The following is a 25875-nucleotide window of genomic DNA, read 5'->3' on the forward strand; positions in this document are numbered from 1 at the left end:
CTAACACAACATTGTAAACCAACTATACTCCAATTGAAAAAGAAACTGGATTTCAATAATTTGATTGTATTGTACCTAACTTTTAGCAACTCACTTTTTGGTCTTATTGATTGCAAAGTAGGAAATATGGGACTTTTAAGGAAGGATTGTAGGAAGTTCATAATAGATAATTAAGCCTTTTATTTTAAGATACACTAGTTCAAAGGCAAGGGGAGAACAGTATGAACTGGCTTAGTATATAAATCAAAGTTTCTAGGTAATGGGCTCAGTTGATTAGAGCATGATGTAATGAGGCTAATACAGCAGCCTGGGCTCATAAGGAGGGCTATTAACTATACAGAAGAACGGGGAGGACCCTACCCATTGTCTCATAAGTGAATGCTGTTATTAACGGGTGGAATGAACTTAGCATTTGAAAGCTAAGTGACAGGTATCGCGCTAAGAGCTATTACAGTGAACGCATGCCAGCAGCTGCTCCTTTGATAAATTCTAGTTCCAAATTTTCTAAGTAAAGCTACAGAGGGAAAAATCTCCCTCAGGAGCAGTAATGCCATTTGTCACCTAGTTTCACCACTGGATTCCTGGTTGAGGCCAACGGAGAAGTAAACATTAGAAAGACAAGTAAACATTAATATTCTGTGTATCCATACTTGGGTTGAAGCAGCAATTACTGTGGCCTTAAGGGAGTCACCTCCTGTCAGATTAAGTGGATGATCCTCAAACCAGACTAACTGTCCCTGCAAATACTTCGCACCATTTGGATTACACTGATAATGGCCAAAACTATGGTTTACACTTGTTTATGATCTTACAAGGCTGGCAACACAAACATACCGATTTTTTTGTCACCCAGATCTCATTAAATTGATTCAAAATCAATGGTTCTTTATGGGAGAAAAACCCAATCAGTTCAGTGGGCACTGACTTTTTTCTTAGAATCACTCTTTTACGTTGCTATCTAAACTCATACTAATGGGATGGAGGTCACTGGGCTTTGAACACTTGGTTTCTAAATTTAATTTCTCCCAGTGGAAATGCCTAATTAAAATTCTAAGACCACAGGTTTCCCTTTGACTATGAGGACAATATTACTGATCCAGCCACCCCCCACCCCGCATTTAGGAGGATCCACTAATGACAAGTGATTGGTTGTGATTAATACTGTGATCTGTGACCATGAGTAGCTTGAAATTAACTGGTCCACTTGGTAATCAAACGACGTGACTTGACCAACATGTTGCCATAACCAGCTGAGGTTTAATAAGTGCATGTAAGATGTGTAAGACCATCTCATAACTTGCATACCATATCAAATCAATGTTGTCTTCAATTAAGAAAACTGGGCACTTATATGCTTTATTATAACACATATAATCTAAAGCAATGGTTCCCCAATTTAGCTGCACAGAAGAATCACCTCAGACCTACTAGGTCATAATCTACAAGAGGCATTATGATTTTGTTTGGTTTTAAAGCTTCGTTAATATCTGGTGTACTTCTAGGTTTTACAACACCAAAGCCCTTGTCACTCCTCTTTTGGAACAGCTTTTAAAAGCTACTGCAACCTTTCACTCCTTTGAGAATGGATTGCATTATTTTCTAATCAGCTCAAGTCAGTTAGGTGGATTAGATGCCTTACTACAAATTTGGATAATATTAATTTCGGTCAGAAGATAGTAACTTTGCTTTTCTTAGGAGTACTGCAAAACACCTTTGCAGCCAAACCTAAGAGGTGGAATTTTTTTAAAGTGATACTATAAACATAGTACTGTACCATCTTATGGAAAAATCTGAACGAACTTTTTGGCCAACCCAGTATGTGTAGACTTTCTTACTTAAGGGCATTCCCCTCCCATCCCACCCACTTCATTCAGATGTAGAAGTTGCAACAGGCTTTTGACAGTGTCTATTTCATAGTTACATACACTGGTTCCTATAGCTAAAGCTACACACTGGAACAAAATGCAGATTTTATCCTTCTCCTCACTTGATTCCATGCCCTTTAGGTAAGTTTTGTCTCTTTCCGCTTACAACTGCATTCCATTAAAAAAAAAAATCAGTCTAGTGGTTATTTTTTTTAATACAGAGGATAGCATCATGTAGGAAATAAAAAATTCTACAGATATTGTTATCTGACATCAGTTCTATAAACTTACTACAAACAAAATAATTCACATACACCACATACAGTGATATGCACAGCTAATATTGCCAGTTTTTCTCTTGTGCAAGTTCTACACAAGTTTCACAGTATCAAATTCTCCAAAGAACACTTTCTAAAAAAAATCAACACAAACTTTCACCATAATACTCACCAAGAAAATCACCTTTCAGATGCAAATTCAGTTCATAAAGTTTTACCCATCATCTGCCAAAACAACTGGGGACACATTAACACTAATTAGAAGCACAGGTTTTGGAATCACACAGACCTGTGCCCAAATTCCTGTACCCTATTAGCTCTAAGTGGGATCATGAATTTTTATATCACTAGTTTGAATGAGTTTTTTCCATGGGATGTTGTGAGTCAAGAGGGCTTTAAAATCAGCATTTAATACCATCTGGAACAACCCAGCAGTTGGTCTACACTTCCCACTTTTTACCTAGTTAAAAACCAAACATCAAGTGATTTCCATTTATAAAAGTAAAAAAATATAATCCTTACTCCATGAAAATTGTCATACTCCTGATAATACAGTACAAATTTTAATTTGTGAAGTTCAATTTTTTTAAGACTTTCTTCCAAATCACTTCGTGATCGTTAAGCACATTCATCTGAGACTTACTGAGTGCCTACACCCACCACATGCCAGACACTGCGCTGAGGCATTTATTCAAGAATCACAACTGCAGAAAGAATTTTAAGACTTAGAATTTTAATTTTCCCACACTGCAGAAATTCCTAAAGTTTCGTGTATTATTTGAACTGTACTTTACCTGAATACTGAACTTCGACAATTTCACTGTGACTAAAATGTTCCTAAGATTACTTTGAGCTCCTCACACACAGAGTTATCTTGGCATGGCTTACTGGAGGTTCACCTTAGAGCCTAATACTAAGGATCAAATCGCTTAAATGACCCATTTACAAATTTGCTATTTCTACAATTTATTAAATGGGCTTTCAAGTTGTTCTAGCTATTCATGTTTCCCTAAGTTAGCTTCATGACCAATCTCTGTATCATTACGTGTTAAATTCAGTCATTCTTAGGTCTTCTCTTACTTCTGGCTAAATAAATGATGTGGTATAGGGAAGGCATGCAGTAAGTAAAATGTTTCTTAAAACCCAAGATTTGAATTTAAATAAAGCATCTATCCATGTTACCCATTAATGTAAGACATTCACTAAGACTCCAGAATAGCGGCCTTTACCTTCCCTGTATCCCTTCCTACTAAAAACTGTGATCAGCAAGTAATATAAGGGCAATAAAAAGTCTTAAGCTCCATATTGAGATGCTTCGTGTATTATCTTTAACTTTAGCTTGCCATAAGTTCTTTTTCATGTGAATGAGATACAAAGTAAATGATAAATTTATAAATAGAAAATGATGCCAATCTGCAAAATGGAAGATAAGCTAGGAGCCAGACATACGATCAAACCTAGGTCCAGCTCCTGGCTCTGCCATTTCCTAGTAGTAACCTTGGGCAACGCTGGTATAATTAACAGTTCTCATCTCACAGAGCCCATGTGACGACTAAATGAAATACACATAAAAAGCACTCAGAACAGGGTCTGACACATGATAATAAGTACGTTATGTTGTTACTGTTTAACATTTCTATTGTTTCTGCTTTTGGGAATAGAAATGATTTATGTTATTTTGCTAACCTGAAATATTTTAACATTCTTATCAAGAGTACAAAACACTTACTGACTATATGCACCATATAGAATACACGATCTACAATTTTGATAGGTGACAGCTTTCCTTCCCAGACTGAAACAATCTAATAGTATTCATCAGATAACCATGTGAAAAATAAGGCTATAAAAATTGAGTCTTGAGTTACAGGAGACAGGCAAAGATATAACCCTCTAATACTTACTCAAAATGAGTATTTAAAACTGTAAACAAAAAAAACCCCAGCATTATCTGGATTTAACATACTACAGTTATTTTCCAAAATTAGGAACTAAATATTGAGAAGCCTGAGATCATGCCAACTAGTCTCCTAGGGATGGAGGCATAATTGTAAGATCACTTGGTTGCCACCTAAGCCTTTCTTGCTACCCAACATACACACCGAGGGATGGAACATCAACAGTGCTTCACACTATGACAAGTTCTTTGTCAAGAAAGTGTACCAGCATCTCGGAGTTTGGGGGTGGTACATGTCTATATTTACAGTGCTACACACATGATTCTAATACATCCTTTAGCAAGACATGCACCCCTTCCCCATCCCCTTTTAAAACTCATTTGACATAAAGAACCTTACAGTCACAACCACAGTTTATTTTGTGAGGCTGTGTGTTCCCTAATTGCAATGAATTTTCAATCTTTAAATAATATAACTATATAACAATTCAAAATAAACACTGTCCTGGATTAAAAAATGATAGCAGAGAATTACAACTTAACAAGTGAACAAAGAGTACATCATTTTTGCAGTTGGAAAACTATGCATCCATCCTCCTTAAAATTTTTCAAGTAAATCACCAAAATCTATTCACATCAACAGGATTAAACGAATGGTTAGGATGCATTATTCTTTGAGATTAAGACATTAAAAAATGAAGAAAAACGGCATGAAGGATCTCTTGCTGAAAAGAAAGCAAGGTCAAAATGTTATCACTATGAGCTTAAGGAGCTAAAATAAAATGTGCTAAAACATATAAAACATCTTAGGGGATCCAATTTTGTTTTTCAAAGCAGCATCATTTTGCAACCACTCGACTCAACTGCAATTGAATGCAAATGGTTGCCTTTGCCCACCATACAACTGCAATTCAGAAATGTTTTAATATATTTACAAGCATTTAGAAGCATAAATATCAAACCTGTTCTCCAAAACTAACAAGTATGTCTCTGAATTCTAGATGTGATTTGTACATCCACACTTGAGACAATGACATAAATTTAACTTGACTGATTTTTAATAGTTCAAACAAGCACTTAAATTTTTGTTTTAATGTCTCATTTAGATTTCAAATGGAAGTTTTTACATCTTTCATATTTATTAACTTGACAATCTGAGTGTTCTATTTCCCGAAGTGTTATATATATACCAATTAAATGATATATACAACACTTTGGGAAACAGAACAGATTGTCAAGTTAATAAAAAATAAAAAAATTTATGAAACATGAAATAACCAGTATTTTCCTGTAGGTAAACACCCTGTCATTAAAGAAATTCCAATTGTGTAAAATCAGAAAGGGAAACCCTTCAGCTTTCCTTGTTACACCTGACCTACTATCACTCAAGTACGGTGAAAGTATCCTGAGAATAATGTTCATGATAGTTTTCATTTGTATCTTAATTGCATCATGTAAAAGTGGAAAACATAGAGATTAAGAGCATAAGGCTTATAATTCTACAGGACAGATGGAGACAAAATTAAATGTAGGAAGAGCATATTTGCAAGTCTTAAAGGAAAATTATAACCCAAGACGCACGGGGAAAAATATTTATGTGGAGTTTTTAATCCATATTAGAATTCAGTTGTAACTTGACCATAAATTTAAACAGATACCATCTTCTGAGACATACATTCTAATAAATGTATCAACAGTATCAAAGTCAGTTAGTTACTTGAACTTATTAGTAACATGTCATTTTTCTATCAACAGAAATCTATAGTGGTTTGCCCCAATTACATATCTGAAACGTTGTCTTATGAAAACAAAATGAAACAAAATTAAATAAAACTGAAGATAAAAATACTCTGAAGTTAAAATAAAGCAAACTATAATCCTTGGCAGATCCATCAGGTAAAAAATATTGGTGAAAGTTGGAAGCACAGGATAACTGACATGAATCTTCAGCACAAAGCACATCTTTTGAAAACATGAAACGATGACTCTTTGGAGGACAACAGCTAAGAATGATCCAAGAATCATCAGGTTTGAAAAATATTGCTTAATCACCTTCCAAAATGTAGCTGCAAGATCTTATTAAAAAATATTAAGGTAATCATATTTATTGCATCTTTAGAATGCATTTCGAAACAGAAAATTAACAGTGCATCCCAGCTTCACCAAAATATATATTTAAGAGAGGGGGAACCTAAGATATTTAGAAACAAAGTGTAGACTGTATGTGCTTTTCAGAGGGGCTGAATTAAATACAACCAGCTGCCAACTTTGTGCTCTGACACACCTGAATTAGTGATTATGTGTATACTAAATTCATTTATTTTTGTCTACAATAAATGAACTAAAAACACTGCCCTATACAATCCACTATTAGCAGTGAGTACAACAGCAAAAAATTATTGTACAATTTATACATACTAAAATATTTTCTTTCTCTAGAGATAATGCAGAACAAAACCTAATCATTGTAAGAATTTGCGACATCTCAAATTACAGTAGGGAAAAATCAAACCAGGGTGTATACTGAGCCCAAAACAAAGGTTCCTGGTCATTAGGCTATTAGATTATTAAGTGCAAGTGGTAGAATAAAGCATGCTCGAATTTTATGCTTGGGTCTCTGTATATTTATCAAACCTTTAAATTAAACAAGACGAGCTAAAGAAATGCCTTAAGCAGAGCGAGATAATTGGGAATTGTGTCATTTCTTTTACCATTTTTGTTACCCAACTTATACAATGCGCAAAGTGCTAAGCAACACTACAAAAACACATTTACATGAACACTGAAGACCTGGGGAAATGAAATCCAACAATTTTATTTTAATGAGCTGTATTTTCTAAATTTTGTTTTATTTTTTTCCTGTTTTCATACAGTATTGAAAACAAAACGCGGCACATTCACATTTTCCCGAGGAACTGTAAAGATGATCTCTACAGGGATAACGTTGTAAAGCCTGAAGCTCAATCAACTGATGTTGAAAACTCTCAAAGGGAGTAAAGGCTTGATCTGAATGGTCTAAAACATGTACTGTAATTTAATAGAAGAGATGGTCGTCTTAATATTTAATGATTTAAAAGAACTTCCCAGTCCATGCGAAGAGTACAGTCCAATAATAAATCAAGTTTCTGAATGCATTTTATGCTACATATGTGTATACTTTGCGATCCTCAGGTGTTCGTGCCAAATATTCTCTCTCAATAAGTCCTTCGATACGTTTTTTAATAACAACTGGACTTGGTAAGAATCGAGCCTTCAACTGCTGAGTTACCTAAAAGAGAAAGTTAAAAAAAACAACAACACTAATTCCTACCAGAAAATGAAAAAACGAAAACTAAAAACATTTCCATATAAACACACAAAAATTCTTATCTTGGAGTAGAATTGATATGTCATTTTAAGACTCAGCTCAAACTTTACTAATTTGATTATGAACATTAAAAATACAGAAAATTAAAAAGGATTCTATTTGAAAATGTAATGTATGGCTAGAACATACCTCCTCACATCAGAATGTGAATGCTAAAGTGGATTAGTAGATGAATTAGTTGAAATACACTAGTATGAATTTATACAACCGTATAGTTTAACCCATTTTGAAGCTATAATCTAATGACTTCTGGGTTACTCTCCCAATTCACAGAATTTGGGTAGCATAACGTGTTTAAAAAGCACAAACTCGGGACTCAGACTTGCCTGGATTCAAATCCCAGCTCTCCAACTTACTAGCTCTGGGCCCTTGGGAAAGTTACTTAACCTCATGAAGTTGTTTTGTATATTAAATGAGTTAACAGATGTGATGCTTTAGAATAACGCCCAGTCCATAGTTAAGTGCTACTGTTGGTATTCTTTTCTCCAACAGCTGTCAGGATTCTAGGTATTGTGACATCGGTAATAATAAAACAGTAACTACAGCAGTAGCCGAAATCTGACTATGCACTATGTATCAGTCAGTTTTGTTTATATTTATTTATTTAATGCTCTTAACCCTGCAAAGTAGGTTGTCTCGTTTTACAAATGAGGAAAATAAGCCAGAGAGGAAAAATGATATGCACAAGTAGTAAATAGAGCCAGAAGAGATGAGAATCTACATCCTCCTGCTCCTAAAGCCCATGCTTTTCTCACTAATCCACTTAGTGATCTTGCAGATCACTCATCTAGCCATAAGCCAGCTTTTCTTTCACTCATGTTGGATCAGTTCATTTCGAAGGCCACAATGGATTATTAACTCTTCAAAATTGGAAACGTCAGCACTTTACTCCCCAACTAAAATCCATCACTCTTCTAATATTATCACTCCAGTATCAACAAATTTGTTCTCAACCCACCTGAGACCCTGAATCAATCCTCTGGCCCTTTCTTCTAAGCTATCAATAACTTCTTCTGACCTCACCTCCTTCCTTCATAGAAGATCACCTGAGCTGCACCCCCAACAGTACCTTCAACTCCCTGACTCCTTTGGTTCTGTTCCATAAGCACCCATTCTACATTTACTATATCACCCAAAATCCACTACTCGGTTCTTTACTGAGTAAAGCTGTCGTTTTTACACCTTTTGTGTAGACCTGGGGTCCACAGGCAAATACAGCCCGCTGCCTGTTGTAATCCCTCCTGGAACACAGCACACTCACTTGTTATCTACGGGTGCTTTCATGCTGCAACTGGCCATTTAAAAAAAGGTTGCCAATCTCTGGTTTAGGCTGATAACACAAATTTACAGCATTCAAGGTCAGCAAGTTCTCAAGCACCATAACCTCACATCCTGTTTTACATAAGAAAAGAGGCCATTTCAGTTTGAAATTCCTCAGACTCCCACAACCTTACATTTATCCATTTACCCATGCGTGTTTCCATGCTTCATTCGAACCACCCCTGCACCCAGCCCCGGGTTCTCAGGAAAGGTATTTGGTAGCATCCCTGTTAACACATCTACCACCTACCTGTGTTCTCTATACAACCCTCTCGCCTTTCTTTTTCTAGACTTGAGTACATCAAGTATCCCCTCATCTCATTTTTCTTCCCTTTTGTTTTTAAGCATCTCTTCCTATCCTTAGAATATAAATATAACTCAATGTCTTCCCATCTAGAAAAACAGTACCCAGAAGCCCTCAACTCAACACTTAATCTTCTAGTATTACTCTCTGTGCCCTTCCCACGAGCCAACACCTCAAAGGAGAAACCATTCACTTGGTGGTTTCACCTCCATTTACTTCTCAAGGCACTGCCATCAAATGTCTATTCTTACCAGTCCAATGAAAATGGGAAAACTAAGCAGTCACCTAATTGCCAACATGTCTTAAAGGTTTACTTGTTTTGGTTTTTTTTAATGATTTTTAAAATTACTGACTGACCACTCACCTATAATTCTCTTCCTCTGCCATGTGATACGAAGTCAACTTATAAAAAATGATATTAGCTGACCTGTGGAACACAGCAGCACACTGCCCCCTCCCTTTTCAGTTAAAGAAACCAACCTCTATATAGCCAAGCAAGCTAAGGACCTAAGAGGCATCCTCCACTCCTCCCTCTCATTTCCCATGATGAATCAATAAATGCTGTCAATTTCACTTCCTATGTGTCTTTATTCAGCTCTCTATCTTCAACCAATACTTTATTCAGCCCTAATCACCTCGTTCCTCACTATTTCAATGGCTTCACAATGGTCTTCCCCTCCTTAGTTTCCTTTTAGTATGTATGTACTCAATAAATAAGCCATTAATTTTTAGAAGTATAGGTAGTTTGTTTTACATCAAAGTACTAAATAGCAGTGAAAAGTTTTTTCTTTATTCTTCATGCGACAATATTCTATTATTATCTTCATTACAAACATATTAGTTCTTAAAGTGTGCACATATTTCGATGTATTGCTATGTTTAACTATCAAGCAAGTACCATGCTTTTAATAATGTGTTATTTGACTACGGTTTTCTAATTTTAAGATTGTATTTTAAATTAGCTGAATACAGTACTTTCCTAAATTTAAATTGTTAAAGTAATTTTGTCTTTTCTACATTAATCCAATCTGGAAGTGTCCTCACCTCTGCTACTAACACATTGTGCTGCATCTTCTTCCTAGATTTCATTATCCTCACTATAGCAGCTTCTATCTCATGTTTTCTGTCGTCATCTACTTTCTGCCTTGTTTCTTTCCTTTCTGGGTCAGATTCACCTTGTTTGGCAGCAACTAAAAGGGAAATAAAGACATTTACCATGTGATTATGATGTAAATTTCAAAGATAATGAAAAATGTTTATAAGCAAACTTAATATAATTTACTATTATCAAGAGAGAAATCAATGTCAACCTCTGAATATATACCACACATATACTTATTAATTAAACACTCAAAAAGTGCCTAATTAAACGTTTACTTTAATAAATATTTAAATAATTAACAAGCAGTGATATAAAAATTCTTCAATTCTTAATTATTTTTTTTAAATATTAGGAGTTTAATTTTACAGAGAATAATAAAACCAATTTTATTTTTATAGAATTCAATGATTCCTTTCCTAGAAGAAAAACAGTATCTGGATATATTTAGCAGTAAAATTATCAGTAAATAATTTTCATTGCTTGTGACTTCCAGAGGTTAACTAGTATTTTACCATCACGACTCCAAGTTAAACCTCACCAAAAGCATCTCAAACAGGAGAAATGTGGGGACTTTAAGAGGAGGAAAGAACATGTATTGCCAAGATTTAGTTAGCTAAATAAAAAATTTAAAGTACCACTAGAATGTCACTTAACCAAACTCCACAACAATTCTTTTGTACCTCTCATCAATTATTCAACAATTTCTTGTCATGTATCTTAGTAATTATTAAATGTCATAATCTCAATATCACTAACGCAAACTATATTCCACTCTTCAGAAGTCTTACTGTTATTCCCTACAGTCTTCAAGGCAACTGCTAAAGAATTAAGTATAAAAGTCCCTTTCTCTTATAACTTTGCTCTAATTGAAGCAGCAGAGAAAGATTTTTTTTGTTTATTTGGTCATCAATAGGAGATAGATGTGAAGTTTCTGGAGGGAGAAATTGTAAAATTACAAAGAACCATATGCAACATTGCTGACTTAGGCCTAGGCACAACCAGGAGAGAGCAGACTGTACAATTTAGAAGATCATTTTGGTGTGCATATTCATTCAGCTGTTTCTAATAAGAACCCCTTGGTTAAGAATTCTGCTTTCAGTGTCTTCTCCCAAGTTAATCAATACCTTAATAAAAAAGAGTAAAATTAGAATAAAATGCTCATCTAAAGAAGAAAAATGCTTTTCTTCAAAAATTCAATGTCATAAGGGGAAAAAAAAAGATAGAGGCACTGGATTAGATTGAATAGAACTAAAGAAACATTAAAATCAATGTAATGTGGAAACTTTGACTGAATCCTGGATCCAAAAAATAAGATATGAAAGGCATTTTTGAGACAACTGTGGAAATGTAAATATGGGTGATATATAGATGTTTGGAATTATTAATTTTGGGGGGTGTGATATAGTATTACAATTATGCGGTAAAATCTTAATTCTGAGATAGGTATATGCTCAAGTATTTAAGTGGGAAGTGTTATAATGTTTGCAAATTAAGTTAAAATGCTGTAGGAAAGGAGGTGGAGTCAAGATGGCAGTGTGGAAAGAGGCGGAGTTAGCGTCTCCCCACAACTAGGGCGCCTGCCGGCTGCTGGTGGGGGACTCTGATGCCCAAGGAGAACGGGAGGAACTTCAAAGTGAACCGGGAGGACACAGGGGGACTGAGGGGGGAGGAGAAGCGGAGGCCAGACAGGATCGGCACCCCTGAGGCCGGGTAGATCAGGAGACACAGGCAGGAGGGACTCACCACGAAGAGTGGGAAAGGAGCCTGCTGAGCTCCCAGGCCAGTCCCCTGCCCCCCAAAGTCCCCCTCCAGGCCACGTAGGTCCTTGGGAGCACGGGAGGGAGGCCCAGGAGATCAGAAGGGGCCCTCCCAGACCAGAGGTGCAGGAGAGGAGAGGAGGGCATTTGCCCCACCACTCAAGCCCAGGAAGCCTGCTGGGCCCCTAGGTGAGGTCCCCTGCCCTCTGAGACCAGGGGTGGGGGGCATGCCTGGGGCCCTTCTGCTCCTTGAGCCTAAGCTCCACCCCTCACAGCCCCCAGGGCCTTTTCCAGCCCTGTGGGTCCTGAGCATAGGCCCCGCCCACCACCCAAACCTCGCCTTTGCTTAAGCACCCCCTCCACAGCCAAGGCCCTCCCCCTTTTTCTCTCCTTCTTTTTCTTACTATTGTGGTACTGATCTGATGTACCTTCCGCTTGCTGATTCATCTATATTTTTATATTCTTCCTAACATATGTGTTAGTTTCCTAATCTAATTTTATTTTTTACTTTGTTATTGTTCTTTTTTTTTGCTGCCCCAGGTGGCTTGCAGGATCTTGGTTCATGAGCCTGGGGTTGGGCGGAAGCTCCTGCAGTAGGAAATCCGAGTCCATCCGAGTCCGAACCACTGGACTAACAGAGAACCTCAGACCCCAGGGAATATTCATCAGAGTGAGGACTCACAGAGGTCCTCAGCTCAGCACGAAGACCCAGCTCTACCCAATAAGCCTACAAACTCCAGTGCTGGAAGCCTCAGGCCAAACAACCAGTAAGATAGGAACACAATCCCACTCATTAAAAAAAAAAAAAAAAAAAAAGAGACAGCAAAAAAACATGTCACAGATGAAGGAGTTAAGGTAAAAACCTACAAGGCCGAATAAATTAAGAGGAAAGAGGCAATCTACCTGAAAAAGAATTCAGAATAATGATAGTAAAGATGATCCAGAATCTCAGAAATAGAATGGAGGTACGGATTGAGAACATACAAGGAATGTTTAACAAAGACCTAGAAGAACTAAAGAACAGAGATGAACAACATAATAACTGAAATGAAAATACAATCTCAGAGACATCTGGGACAACACTAAATGCACCAACATTCGAATTAGAGGGGTCCCAGAAGAAGAAGAGAAAAAGAAAGGGTCTGAGAAAATATTTGAAGAGATTATAATTGAAAACGTCCCTAACGTGGGAAAGGAAATAGTCACCCAAGTCCAGGAAGCACAGTGTACCATACAGGATAAACCCTAGGAAAAACACACCAAGAAACATACTAATCAAAGTAAAAAAAATTAAATTCAAAGAAAAAATATTAAAAGCAGCAAGGGAAAAACAAGAAATAACATACAAAGGAATCCCCATAAGGTTATTAGCTGATTTTTCAGTGGAAACTCTGCAGGCCAGAAGGGAGTGGCAGGATATACTTAAGGGAGTGGCAGGATATACTTAAAGTGATGAAAGAGAAAAACCTACAACCAAGATTACTCTACCCAGCAAGGATGTCATTAAGATTCGATGGAGAAGTCAAAAGCTTTTCAGACAAGCAAAAGCTAAGAGAATTCAGCACCACCAAACCAGCTTTACAACAAATGCTAAAGAAACTTCTCTAAGGGGAAAACACAAGAGGAGAAAAAGACCCACAAAAACAAACCCAAAACAATTAAGAAAATGGTAATAGGAACATACATATTGATTATTACGTTCAATGTGAATGGACTAAATGCCCCAACCAAAAGACACAAATTTGCTGAATGGATACAAAAACAAGTCCCATATATATGCTGTCTAGAAGAGACCCATTTCAGACCTAGAGACACATACAGACTGAAACTGAAGGGATGGAAAAAGATATTCCATGCAAATGGAAAGAAAGCTGAAGTACCAATACTCGTGAAGAAGAGAAAAAGAAAGGGTCTGAGAAAATATTTGAAGAGATTATAATTGAAAACGTCCCTAACGTGGGAAAGGAAATAGTCACCCAAGTCCAGGAAGCACAGTGTACCATACAGGATAAACCCTAGGAAAAACACACCAAGAAACATACTAATCAAAGTAAAAAAAATTAAATTCAAAGAAAAAATATTAAAAGCAGCAAGGGAAAAACAAGAAATAACATACAAAGGAATCCCCATAAGGTTATTAGCTGATTTTTCAGTGGAAACTCTGCAGGCCAGAAGGGAGTGGCAGGATATACTTAAGGGAGTGGCAGGATATACTTAAAGTGATGAAAGAGAAAAACCTACAACCAAGATTACTCTACCCAGCAAGGATGTCATTAAGATTCGATGGAGAAGTCAAAAGCTTTTCAGACAAGCAAAAGCTAAGAGAATTCAGCACCACCAAACCAGCTTTACAACAAATGCTAAAGAAACTTCTCTAAGGGGAAAACACAAGAGGAGAAAAAGACCCACAAAAACAAACCCAAAACAATTAAGAAAATGGTAATAGGAACATACATATTATTACGTTCAATGTGAATGGACTAAATGCCCCAACCAAAAGACACAAATTTGCTGAATGGATACAAAAACAAGTCCCATATATATGCTGTCTAGAAGAGACCCATTTCAGACCTAGAGACACATACAGACTGAAACTGAAGGGATGGAAAAAGATATTCCATGCAAATGGAAAGAAAGCTGAAGTACCAATACTCGTATCAGATAAAATAGACATTAAAATAAAGACTGTTACAAGAGATAAGGAGGGACACTACATAAAGATCAAAAGATCAATCCAAGAAGAAGATACAACAATTATAAATGTTTAGGCACCAACACAGTAGCACCTCAATACATAAGGCAAATGCTAACAACCATGAAAGGAGAAATTGACAGAAACACAATAATAGTAGGGTACTTTAATACCTCACTTACACCAACGGACAGATCATCCAAACAAAGAATAAATAAGGAAAAACAACCGTTAAATGACACAACAGAACAGACAGATCTAATTGATATTTATAGAACATTCTACCCAAAAGTGGCAGAATACACTTTCTTCTCAAGTGCACATGGAACATTCTCCAGGACAGATCACATCTTGGGTCACAAATCAAGCCTTGAAAAACTTAAGAATATTGAAAGTTACAAGAGATAAGGAGGGACACTACATAAAGATCAAAAGATCAATCCAAGAAGAAGATACAACAATTATAAATGTTTAGGCACCAACACAGTAGCACCTCAATACATAAGGCAAATGCTAACAACCATGAAAGGAGAAATTGACAGAAACACAATAATAGTAGGGTACTTTAATACCTCACTTACACCAACGGACAGATCATCCAAACAAAGAATAAATAAGGAAAAACAACCGTTAAATGACACAACAGAACAGACAGATCTAATTGATATTTATAGAACATTCTACCCAAAAGTGGCAGAATACACTTTCTTCTCAAGTGCACATGGAACATTCTCCAGGACAGATCACATCTTGGGTCACAAATCAAGCCTTGAAAAACTTAAGAATATTGAAATTGTATCAAGCATCTTTTCTGACCACAATGCTATGAGACTGGAAATCAATTACAGGAAAAAAACTGTAAAAAACAAATACATGGAGGCTAAACAGTACACTACTAAATAACCAAGAGATCGCTGAAGAAATCAAAGAGGAGATTTAAAAAATACCTAAAACAAATGACAATGAAAACACGACGACCCCAAAACCTATGGGATTCAGCAAAAGCAGTTCTAAGAGAGAAGTTTATAGCAATACAATCTCACCTCAAGAAACAAGAAAACTCTCAAATAAACAATCTAACCCTACACTTAAAACAACTAGAGAAAGAAGAACAAAGAAAACCCAAAATCAGTAGAAGGAAAGAAATCATAAAGATCAAAGCAGAAATAAATGAAATACAAAGAAAACAATAGCAAAGATCAATAAAAGTAAAAGCTGGTTCACTGAGAAGATAAACAAAACTGATAAACCTTTAGCCAAACTCATCAAGAAAAAAAGGGAGAGGACACAAATCAATAAAATAAGAAATGAAAAAGGAGAAATTGCAACTGACACTGCAGAAATACAAAGAATTATAGGAGACTACTGCAAACAACTATATGCCAATAAAATGGACAACCATGAAGAAATGGACAAATTCTTGGAAAGGTACAATTTTCCAAGACTGAACCAGGAAGAATTAGAAAATATAAACAGACGTATCACAAGTAATGAAATTGAAACCATAATTAAAAATCTTCCAACAAACTAAAGTCCAGGACCAGATGGCTTCACAGGTGAATTCTATCAAACATTTACAGAAGAGCTAACACCCATCCTTCTCAAACTCTTCCAAAAAATTGCACAGGGAGAAACACTCCCAAATTTATTCTACGAAGCCACCATCATCCGGATACCAAAACCAGAAAAAGACATCACAAAAAAAGAAAATTATAGACCAATATCACTGATGAACATAGATGGAAAAAACCTCAACAAAATACTAGCAAACAGAATCGAAAAGCACATTAAAAGGACCACACACCATGATCAAGTGGGAATTATCCCAGGGATGCAAGGATTCTTCAATATATGCAATCAATCAATGTGATACACCACATTAGCAAATTAAGGAATAAGAACCATACAATCATCTCAATAGATGCAGAAAAAGCTTGTGACAAAATTCAACGCGCATTTATGATAAAAACTCTCCAGAAAATGGGCAAAGAGGGTACCTACCTCAACATAATCAACGCCATATATGACAAACCCACAACAAGCATCATACTCAATGGTGAAAAACTGAAAGCATTTCCACTAAGATCAGGAACAAGACAAGGATGTTCACTCTCGCCGCTATTATTCAACATAGCTTTGGAAGTCCTAGCCATAGCAATCAGAGAAGAAAAAGAAATAAAAGGAATACAAATTGGAAAAGAAGAAGTAAAACTGTCGCTGTTTGCCGATGACATGATATTATACGTAGAAAATCCTAAAGATGCCACCAGAAAACTACTAGAACTAATCAATGAATTTGGTAAGGTTGCAGGATACAAAATTAAGGCACAGAAATCTCTGAGGGCTTCCCTGGTGGCGCAGTGGTTGAGAGTCCGCCTCCCGATGCAGGGGATGCGGGTTCGTGCCCGTGTCCGGGAAGATACCACATGCCGTGGAGTGGCTGGGCCCGTGAGCCATGACCGCTGAGCCTGCGTGTCTGGAGCCTGTGCTCCGCAACGGGAGAGGCCACAACAGTGAGAGGCCCGCGTACTGCAAAAAAAAAAAAGAAATCTCTGGCATTCCTATACACCAACAATGAAAAATCAGAAAAGGGAAATTAAGGAAACACTCCCATTTACCACTGCAACAAAAAAGAAAAAAATACCTAGGAATAAACCTGCCTAAGGAGACAAAAGACTTGTACTCAGAAAACTATAAAACACTGATGAAAGAAATCAAAGATGACATAAACAGATGGAGAAATATATCATGTTCTTGGGTTGGAAGAATCAATACTGTGAAAATGACTATACTACCCAAAGCAATCTACAGATTCAATGCAATCCCTACCAAACTACCAATGGCATTCTTCACAGAATTAGAACAAAAAATTCTACAATTCGTATGGAAACACAAAAGACCCCGAATAGCCAAAGCATCTTGACAAAGAAAAACGGAGTCGGAGGAATCAGGCTCCCCGACTCCAAACTATACCACAAAGCTACAGTAATCAAGACAGTATGGTAGTGGCACAAAAACAGAAATACAGATCAATGGTACGGGACAGAATGCCCAGGGATAAACCCACGCACATATGGTCAACTAATTTACAACAAAGGAGGCAAGAACATACAATGGAGAAAAGACAGCCTCTTCAATAAGTGGTGCTGGGAAAACTGGACAGCTACATGTCAAAGAATGAAATTAGAACACTCCCTAACACCTTACACAAAAAGAAACTCCAAATGGGTTAAAGACTTAAATGTAAGACCAGACACTATAAAACTCTTAGGGGAAAACACAGGAAAAACACTCTGACATAAACCACAGCAAGATCTTTTTCGACCTACCTTCTACAGTAAGGGAAATAAAAGCAAAAATAAACAAATGGGACTTAATTAAACTTAAAAGCTTTTGCACAGCAAAGGAAACCAACCATAAACAAGACAAAAAGACAACCAAAATATTTGCAAATGGAACAACAAAGGATTAATCTCCAAAATATACAAACAGCTCATGGAGTTCAATATCAAAAAAACAAACAATCCAGTTTAAAAATGGGTGGAAGACCTAAATAGACATTTCACAAAGGAAGACATACAGATGGCCAAGAGGCACATGAAAAGATGCTCAACATCACTGATTATTAGAGAAATGCAAATCAAAGCTACAATGAGGTATCATCTCACGCTGGTCAAAATGGCCGTTATCAAAAAATCTAGAAACAATAAATGCTGGAAAGGGTGTGGTGAAAAGGGAACTCTCCTGCACTGCTGGTGGGAATGTAAACTGATACAACCACTATGGAAAACAATATGGAGGTTCCTTAAAAAACTAAAACTAGCAATGACCCAGCAATCCCACTACTGGGCATATACCCTGAGAAAACCATAATTCAAAAAGAGACATGTACCACAATGTTCACTGCAGCACTATTTACAATAGCCAGGACATGGAACCAACCTAAATGTCCAATGACAGATGAATGGATAAAGAAGATGTGGCACTTACATACAATGGAATATTACTCAGCCATAAAAAGAAAACTGCAGTTATTTGTAGTGAGGTGGATGGACCCAGAGACTGTCACACAGAGTGAAGTAAATCAGAAAGAGAAAAACAAATATCATATATTAACGCATATATGTGGAATCTAAAAAAAAGAGGTAGACATAGAAAATGGACTTGAGGACATGGGGTGGGAGGGCAAAACTGGGGCGAAGTGAGAGTAGCATCGATATACATACACTACCGAATGTAAAATAGCTGGCTGATGGGAAGCAGCTGCATAGCACAGGGAGATGGGCTTGGTGCTTTGCGATGACCTAGAGACGTGGGATAGAGAGGATAGCAGGGAGGCTCAAAAGGGAGGGGAGATGGGGACATGACTAATTCACTTTCTTGTGCAACAGAAACTAACACAGTATTGTAAAGCAATTATACTCCAATAAAGAGCTATTTTTAAAAATGCTGTAAGAAATATATATGTATATGAAGGGAGGAGAGGGAGAGCACGAGGGTGGAAATAAGGGTGCTTGAGCAAATATGGCAAAATTTTAATGATTATCTATTAGAGCGTTTTTCACTTTTCCTGCAGATGTGAAAATATATAAAATAAAATGGAGGGAGAAAAACAACTTTTTAACAATCCACTGGTTCATCTAAATTTGGTCACCTACATTAATATACTCCAAGATAAATGGGAAGATTGTGGTGATACACACTGAATTATGATGTTTTTAAAAACGTGAGGGCAGGAGCTCACTCCCAGAGCCTAGCACAATACTCTCTGCATTTTTAAGAAGAGCATAACAAGGGTATCTGCTGTGTAAGTGGGTACCTAAGTATCTAGATGTATTAGGAGGAAAGGGACAGAGAAGGTGAGTGATGGTGGTGGGGAAGGCTGTCAACTATGGAAATCACTGTAAAATACAATGAATCTAATTCTTTTCAAAGGTTGTGTTATTTGAGTAAATGCTTTTCAGTTTTTGCTTGAATGTCTATTACTGACCACGGTAAAAAGCAGCTTAAGTAGGTAAGATCAGCCTCTCTAAATATTTGATTACGAGCCTGAGTACTTTCTCAAAAAGGTAAACATGTATTTTGACAACTTAAAAAAAACTATGTGGTCACAATACTTATCACCAGAGAGAAAATTTTAACTTCTACAAAATATCAGTAAGAGTCAAGATAATCTAAGCACCATTTCAAAATGAAAAACATTTTTCTTTACAGAATTTTACAGCTGAAAAGAACTTTAAAAGGTCATCGAGCCAAATTCTTCATCATATATAACTATATTCCTATTTTAATCAGATCTAAAATACTATACACACACACTTAACACCAAAAATTAACAATCTATGAAGAAGACTATTTTTTTGATAATCACAATAATATCTGACAATATTTGCGGGGCATGATGGAATCTTGCATTACAAAGACACTTATTTATTTAGGATAAAGCAGGGTGAGGCTAGGTATTTCAGATATGTATCACCATATATCCTCTAAATCTGAGATTCAAGTAAGTCCTGATATCCAAAACCCATTTCTGCCCAAAACTATAAAGTCATATGTCTTGTACTGGGAGAAGAAGAAATTTTATTCCATGACCCTCCTTAGCACAGTTCTATTTTTAATATACATCTGTGTCCCAAAGATATGGATCAATTTTGGTGATGAAGATAAGACACAATGATAAGGTTTGCAATGATGGGGCGAAGTAGTCAAGACTGTAAAGAGAGACCACGCTGCTTTGAAAAGAATATCCAATTAGGGTCAAAAAGAAAAACAAAAGTGTATATATAAAAAGTTCTTGAATCAATATATTCCGGCAATCAATTGTATATTTAACATTAAAATAATTTTTAAAAGACGTTATCTTTTATTAATACATAATGTAAAAAAACCATTTTCAAATCAGAAAACTGTAGTCATTTAAAAAGTTTATCTTACTGTACAAACATATTAGCTGTAATAGATAAACTACCACTGGGAAGCTTACCTAATACTTTTTTTTTTTTTTAATACTAGTTTTGAAACCAGGTAGCAAGCTACATTAGAGTTTTAAAAATCAGCAAAGGTGAAGTGCCTTTTTTCCTCCTTAAATGCAAAGAAAATATACACCTTACATTGCTAAATATACAATAAGTGTAGGACGTTTACCATCAACCTAAAAAAAAAGCTGTACCAAAATCTGTTCACAACAGGGTCATCACTGTTTTTAAGTTAGAGAGAGAATATGGGTTTTTAAATTTTGAAACTTAGAAAGTATTTATCAAATATAAATAGTTGCATTTAAAGATTAAATTTTAAATAGGTAACTCCCAATTTTGAGAAATCTGTAAATGTTTTAAAATAGACATCAATGACTATTAGTTAACTCAACCAGTTAAAAACAATTATAAGTACTAATATGTTCATAAAATTATATTTCACTTGTCGAAAACCATATGGAAATAAATACTTGTTCACATTATGAATGACTTTTTAAAATGCTTACTGTACTTGGATTCAACTGCATTTTGACAGGAACACATATCAATAAAAGTGCTTTACTTCTTAAGCCTATATGTCATGCAGCACCAGAAAAGCATTACTTTTTAAAAAATAGAAATCCAACAATTAAGAATTTTTTTAGAAAGAAGAAATATATATAATTTTTTGAGAGAGAAAAATGTAATTCCAGATACCTGTTTGAATCTTGACTCTGTGTAGTTTGGATGTGAACTGATCATTAACTGTAAATATGTGACCATTTTCTATTTCCTTTGACTTGGGTTCCTTTGTGAGAACCCGCTGTGTTGGTTTACCACAGGCGAGGGACTGCAGGGCTCTAACAAGTTCTCTTTCAGGGATATCTGTCTCTTGTTGGATTTCCTGAAATTTCATCAGATTAACATAATTAGACTTTTTGAAAGATGATTAATTAGTAAGTAAAACTGACCAAGCAGTAATTAGAGAGGTAATTCCATTAAATAATTTACAACAAAGAACTTCCTATTATGACTCTAAAATCTCACTTATTTGAACAAATTAGAGAAAAAGGTAGTTCAAATTACAAAATACTGAAAAGACATGTACTTTTTGTTTCAGAGATATAAAGCACAGTCTAAGAATGTCATCCAGCAGAGATTATTAAGGGACCTGCTTTAATATTTAGGTAAAAAACAAAGTGTTAATCAACATATGATTGCTAATTTTAGAAATACTCTACAATCTTCCCTCCTCTCAAGTTTATCCATACTACTCTACTGCTTAGCAACTTCTTTCCTAGAAATAAGCAAAGTAAGCCTGACCTAAGGTCTTCTATCATACTATCAAAATTTACAATCCAAGCTGACCATTTTTACTGCCTGTATAACCAAATTAAAAAAAAATTTTTAAAATACTTGGTAATTAATACTAAATATGAAAAGCAATATGAAATATGTTTTGAAGTGCAGGTGATAATTTTTGCTACATTATTATGGCATGAATAAAATGTAATACTAAAAAAAAAACAGTTCAGGAAAGAGTGAATCTGTAACTTTTAAATTCATTATAGTCTTTTTATGTCAGTGGGACAGTAAGAGAATCGTACATGTATATGATTTAGTCCCTTCACATCTACAGGTACTGTATGGCGCAGCAAATCTTCATATTAGGATATATCATTTGGATTCACTGTATAAAGCTGTTTTTTTTTCTCTCAAAACGAGCTCAGGAAGAGTGGGCATAAAGATGGTGTTATTCAGAGTACGTAACTGATCTGGAGAGAGTTGTTCTCCCTTTCACAAGTCTCTGAGGAATAGTTTAGGCTTTTCTAAAGGACTGTCAGGTAAGTGAGACTGAAAGAAATGTGACCTTTAGTGATGACGATGCATATTCCCTTGCTTCAAATGATCTCAGTATGTCTACATACTTTAGACATATAAATGTTAATCCCAGCAAATTAAACAGGTGCTATTAATAATCAGAATGTTAACTAATTATTATGTACATGCTAAAAGTGACTTATTTACATGTATTATTGTTTAACCATATAGTCAAAGAACCGGAAATACCTTCTTAGGTGGTATTTTAACAACTACAGATCATTCCTAGAGGTAGCTACAGATCTTCTTCAAATTACAACGGCGTTATGTCCTAATAAACTCATAATACTGAATAAGTTCAAAATGCATTTAATGCGCTTAACCTACTGAACATCCTAGCTGAGCCTAGCCTACCTTAAACATGCTCAGAACACATAGCTTAGCCTATAGTTGGGCAAAATCATCTAACACAAAGCCTATTTTATAATAGTGTTGAATATCTCATGTAATTATTGAATACTGTACTGAAAGTAAAAAGCAGAATGGTTGTATGGGTATAGAATGGTGATAAGTGTATCAGTTGTTTACTCTTGTGATCACCTAGCTGAGAGCTGCAGCTTGCTGATCCCAGCCCGGGAAAAGATCAAAATTCAAAGTACAGCCTCAACCGAATGCGTACTGCTTTGTGCCATCATAAAGTTGAAAAATCTTAAGTCAAACCACCATAAGTCAGGAACTGTCTGTACTGCAATTCAATGTTCATCTTTCTATGCTATTTAAAAAAAAATACATCTACATATATATATACACACACATGAATACAAATACACATATACATGTATGTACATTAACATACTTACCTATACACTAGTATTAGTGTTAAATATAAACAGGATCACACCATATGAATTCTTCCATTAATTTCTTGATGATTTTCCATGTTTGCATAACGACGTTAAAGCTAAAGGGAATTCCACAGTACTGCTCTATCACAATATGGAGATTGAGATTGTATCCAATTTTGTGATGGAGCATGCACTTCTGCCTGAGTACAAGAGCTAGGTTTCTGAAGCAGATTTCTAGAAATGTACTTGTTTCCACAGAGTTATAAAGATTTTATATTTGATAGACAGTGACAAACTGCCTTTCAAGTTTCTTAACTATTTAACTTCACAGCAGTTATAAGTATTCATTCTCTCTACATTCAAACACAGAACTGCCTTTTTCTTTTGCCCATCTATTGGGCTAAAAATGGTATCTCATTATTTTAATTTGTACTTCTATAATCAACAAAAGAAAAAACCATCTTTTTATGTTCACAATATCTGTTAACTCTTCTTCTGTGCTTTATCTATTCATATTCTTTCCACGTTTTTCTATTCAACTGTTTTTGTATTGATTTACTGGTGCTCTTTACGTATTACAGTTTCCAATACTCTTACTTGCTGTAAATAATTTCTCCTAGACTCTTTATCTTCTCTTTTAACTTATTTCATCATTTACATGTTTTATTACTTTTTACTTGGTTAAATCTGTCAGTCTTTTTCTTTGTGGTTTATGTAAGAGGCTTGAAAAACGGCCTTACTTATATCACGCTTATCAAAATACTGTTTTTTTCTATTACATTTATAGATTTGTGCTTACATCTACCTGGAATTTGATTTTGATTTTACATTTGATATGGCATATGGAACTAAGTTCACCATACTACTCTTCTTCCATTCCCACAAATGAAGTAGCAGTTATTTTAATTTAGTTTATTAGAAATGGTAAATATATCGCATTCCAAACACCTCTCTATATACTAATCTGTTTCTGGACTCTCTATTTTGTTCAAATGACCTATTTGTCTACACATGTTAAAAACAATTTTAACTTTGAGCTATGTATGGGTATTAAGACATACTCCTTTCCCTCTTACTGGGCCTTCCCATCTCCCAAATCCTTGCCCCTCCTTGCCAATTCTTGTGCATTTTCTTGCCCAGATGAATTCTGGGATCAGCTTGTCAAGTTTCACAGAAAAGAAATCTTCTGCAGATTTGGATTGAGATTTCACTGAACTTATAGGTGACTTAAAAAAAAAAAAGCTCCTTTATAACACATAGCTTTCCCTTTCAGGTACATTTACCCTTCCATATTCTTTTCTTTTATAGCCTTTTTCGTGTAAGTCTTCTACTTTTTGTGTTAGAATGATTCCTAGAAAGATTATGATTCTTAGTAAAACATCCTTTTCCTCATGTCATTTTCAGATTAATTCTGATGTAGAGAAAAGTTGACTTATAGTAAGTATGATTTATGGGAAAACTTTTCAACCAAGCTCTCCTCAAAGAATAATTTCTCACTTGATTATTATAGCTGACAATCATACTGTCTACAAACTTTGTCAACTCCTGATATTTATAAATTTCATTCCTTTTTCTTTTCTAGTGTGTTTATTAGGACCTGCAGAACAAGGTTGGATAGTAGTAGTAAAGGCAGGTATCCTAAATTGTTCCTAGCCTTAATGGGAAGGTGTCTAACATTTTACTACTAATTACTGTTTGCTTAGGTCTCTCATTTAAAGCTTAGGTCTCTCATTAGATACATCCATATGCCATTAGGCATTTCATTCTATTCTTAGGTGGCTAAGAGTCCCCCATCTGGAAATAAGAAGTGGGGACTGACTTTTCTCGCGTGCTTTTTGCACATTTGTGGAAATCACTGATTTTCTCCTTGAAATGATGTCTGGTAATATAGCAAGTGATCAGTTAATTTTATTATTATTATAAAATCTCAGTAACTATCTGTTAACAAATTCCTTCTTTGTATTCCAGGAATAAACCCTGTTTGGACAGAGTGGATTATTATTTCAATAGACTGCTGAATATAACTTGCTAATAATATTTACTTAAGATTTGTGTATTTATTTTGAATAACCTATAGCTTCCCTTTCTTTCTTGTATTTTCCTTGTTCAGTTTTAGTAATAAGGTTAGGCCAGCCTCAGATATTTCCCAAGAACAATTTGTGTATTTTGCTTTCTGAGTTCAAAGTTCCCTGTATAGCTTTCAATTTTAATTTGCTAATTGTGTTATTCAAATCTTCTATATCCCTCTTTTTTATCATATAGTCAATCAGTACATTTGTGAGGGATTTCTGTTAACTGTGGAATTGTCTATTTCTCCTTATACTTCCAACTATTTTCCTTCATATATTGTTATGCCACATTAATGACATAAGTTCTCGATGACATATCAATTACCACTGTTGTTTAATGGTTTTCTATTCAAATTCTGACATTAATTTTGCTACTGTCTACAATTAGCTTTTATATTTCACTCATTCTCAGAAATTTTTGAAAAGTATAATAAAGAACGTTCAGAAAAATATGTATTAATATCCATACCTCTTTCAAAAATTAAATGCTATTACTAAAAATCCAAGGTACATATTACCATTACATGTATTTCCGTATTTTAGCTGTTCTAAATCACAATACAGACTTCATTCCAAAAACTATATAAAAAGAGGAAAAAGC

At 35.4% G+C, this 25875-nt stretch overlaps 1 protein-coding gene across 1 annotated transcript in view; it reads right to left on the reverse strand.

The window, feature by feature from the left end:
* Positions 1 to 6870: 6870 nt before the first annotated feature.
* Positions 6871 to 25875, reverse strand: part of CUL3 (cullin 3) — a 124542-nt gene continuing 105537 nt past the window's right edge. Inside the window, exons 14-16 of the mRNA XM_024124528.3 lie at positions 21257 to 21443; positions 10076 to 10221; positions 6871 to 7308 (exon numbers count right to left, since the gene is read on the reverse strand). Of these exons, the coding sequence (XP_023980296.1) occupies positions 7177 to 7308; positions 10076 to 10221; positions 21257 to 21443 (465 nt within the window). The 3' untranslated portion in view covers positions 6871 to 7176. The remainder of the gene's footprint in view (positions 7309 to 10075; positions 10222 to 21256; positions 21444 to 25875) is intronic.

The sequence above is a fragment of the Physeter macrocephalus genome, chromosome 2, assembly GCF_002837175.3.
Source record: "Physeter macrocephalus isolate SW-GA chromosome 2, ASM283717v5, whole genome shotgun sequence".
In the NCBI taxonomy this organism is placed as follows: Eukaryota; Metazoa; Chordata; class Mammalia; order Artiodactyla; family Physeteridae; genus Physeter; species Physeter macrocephalus.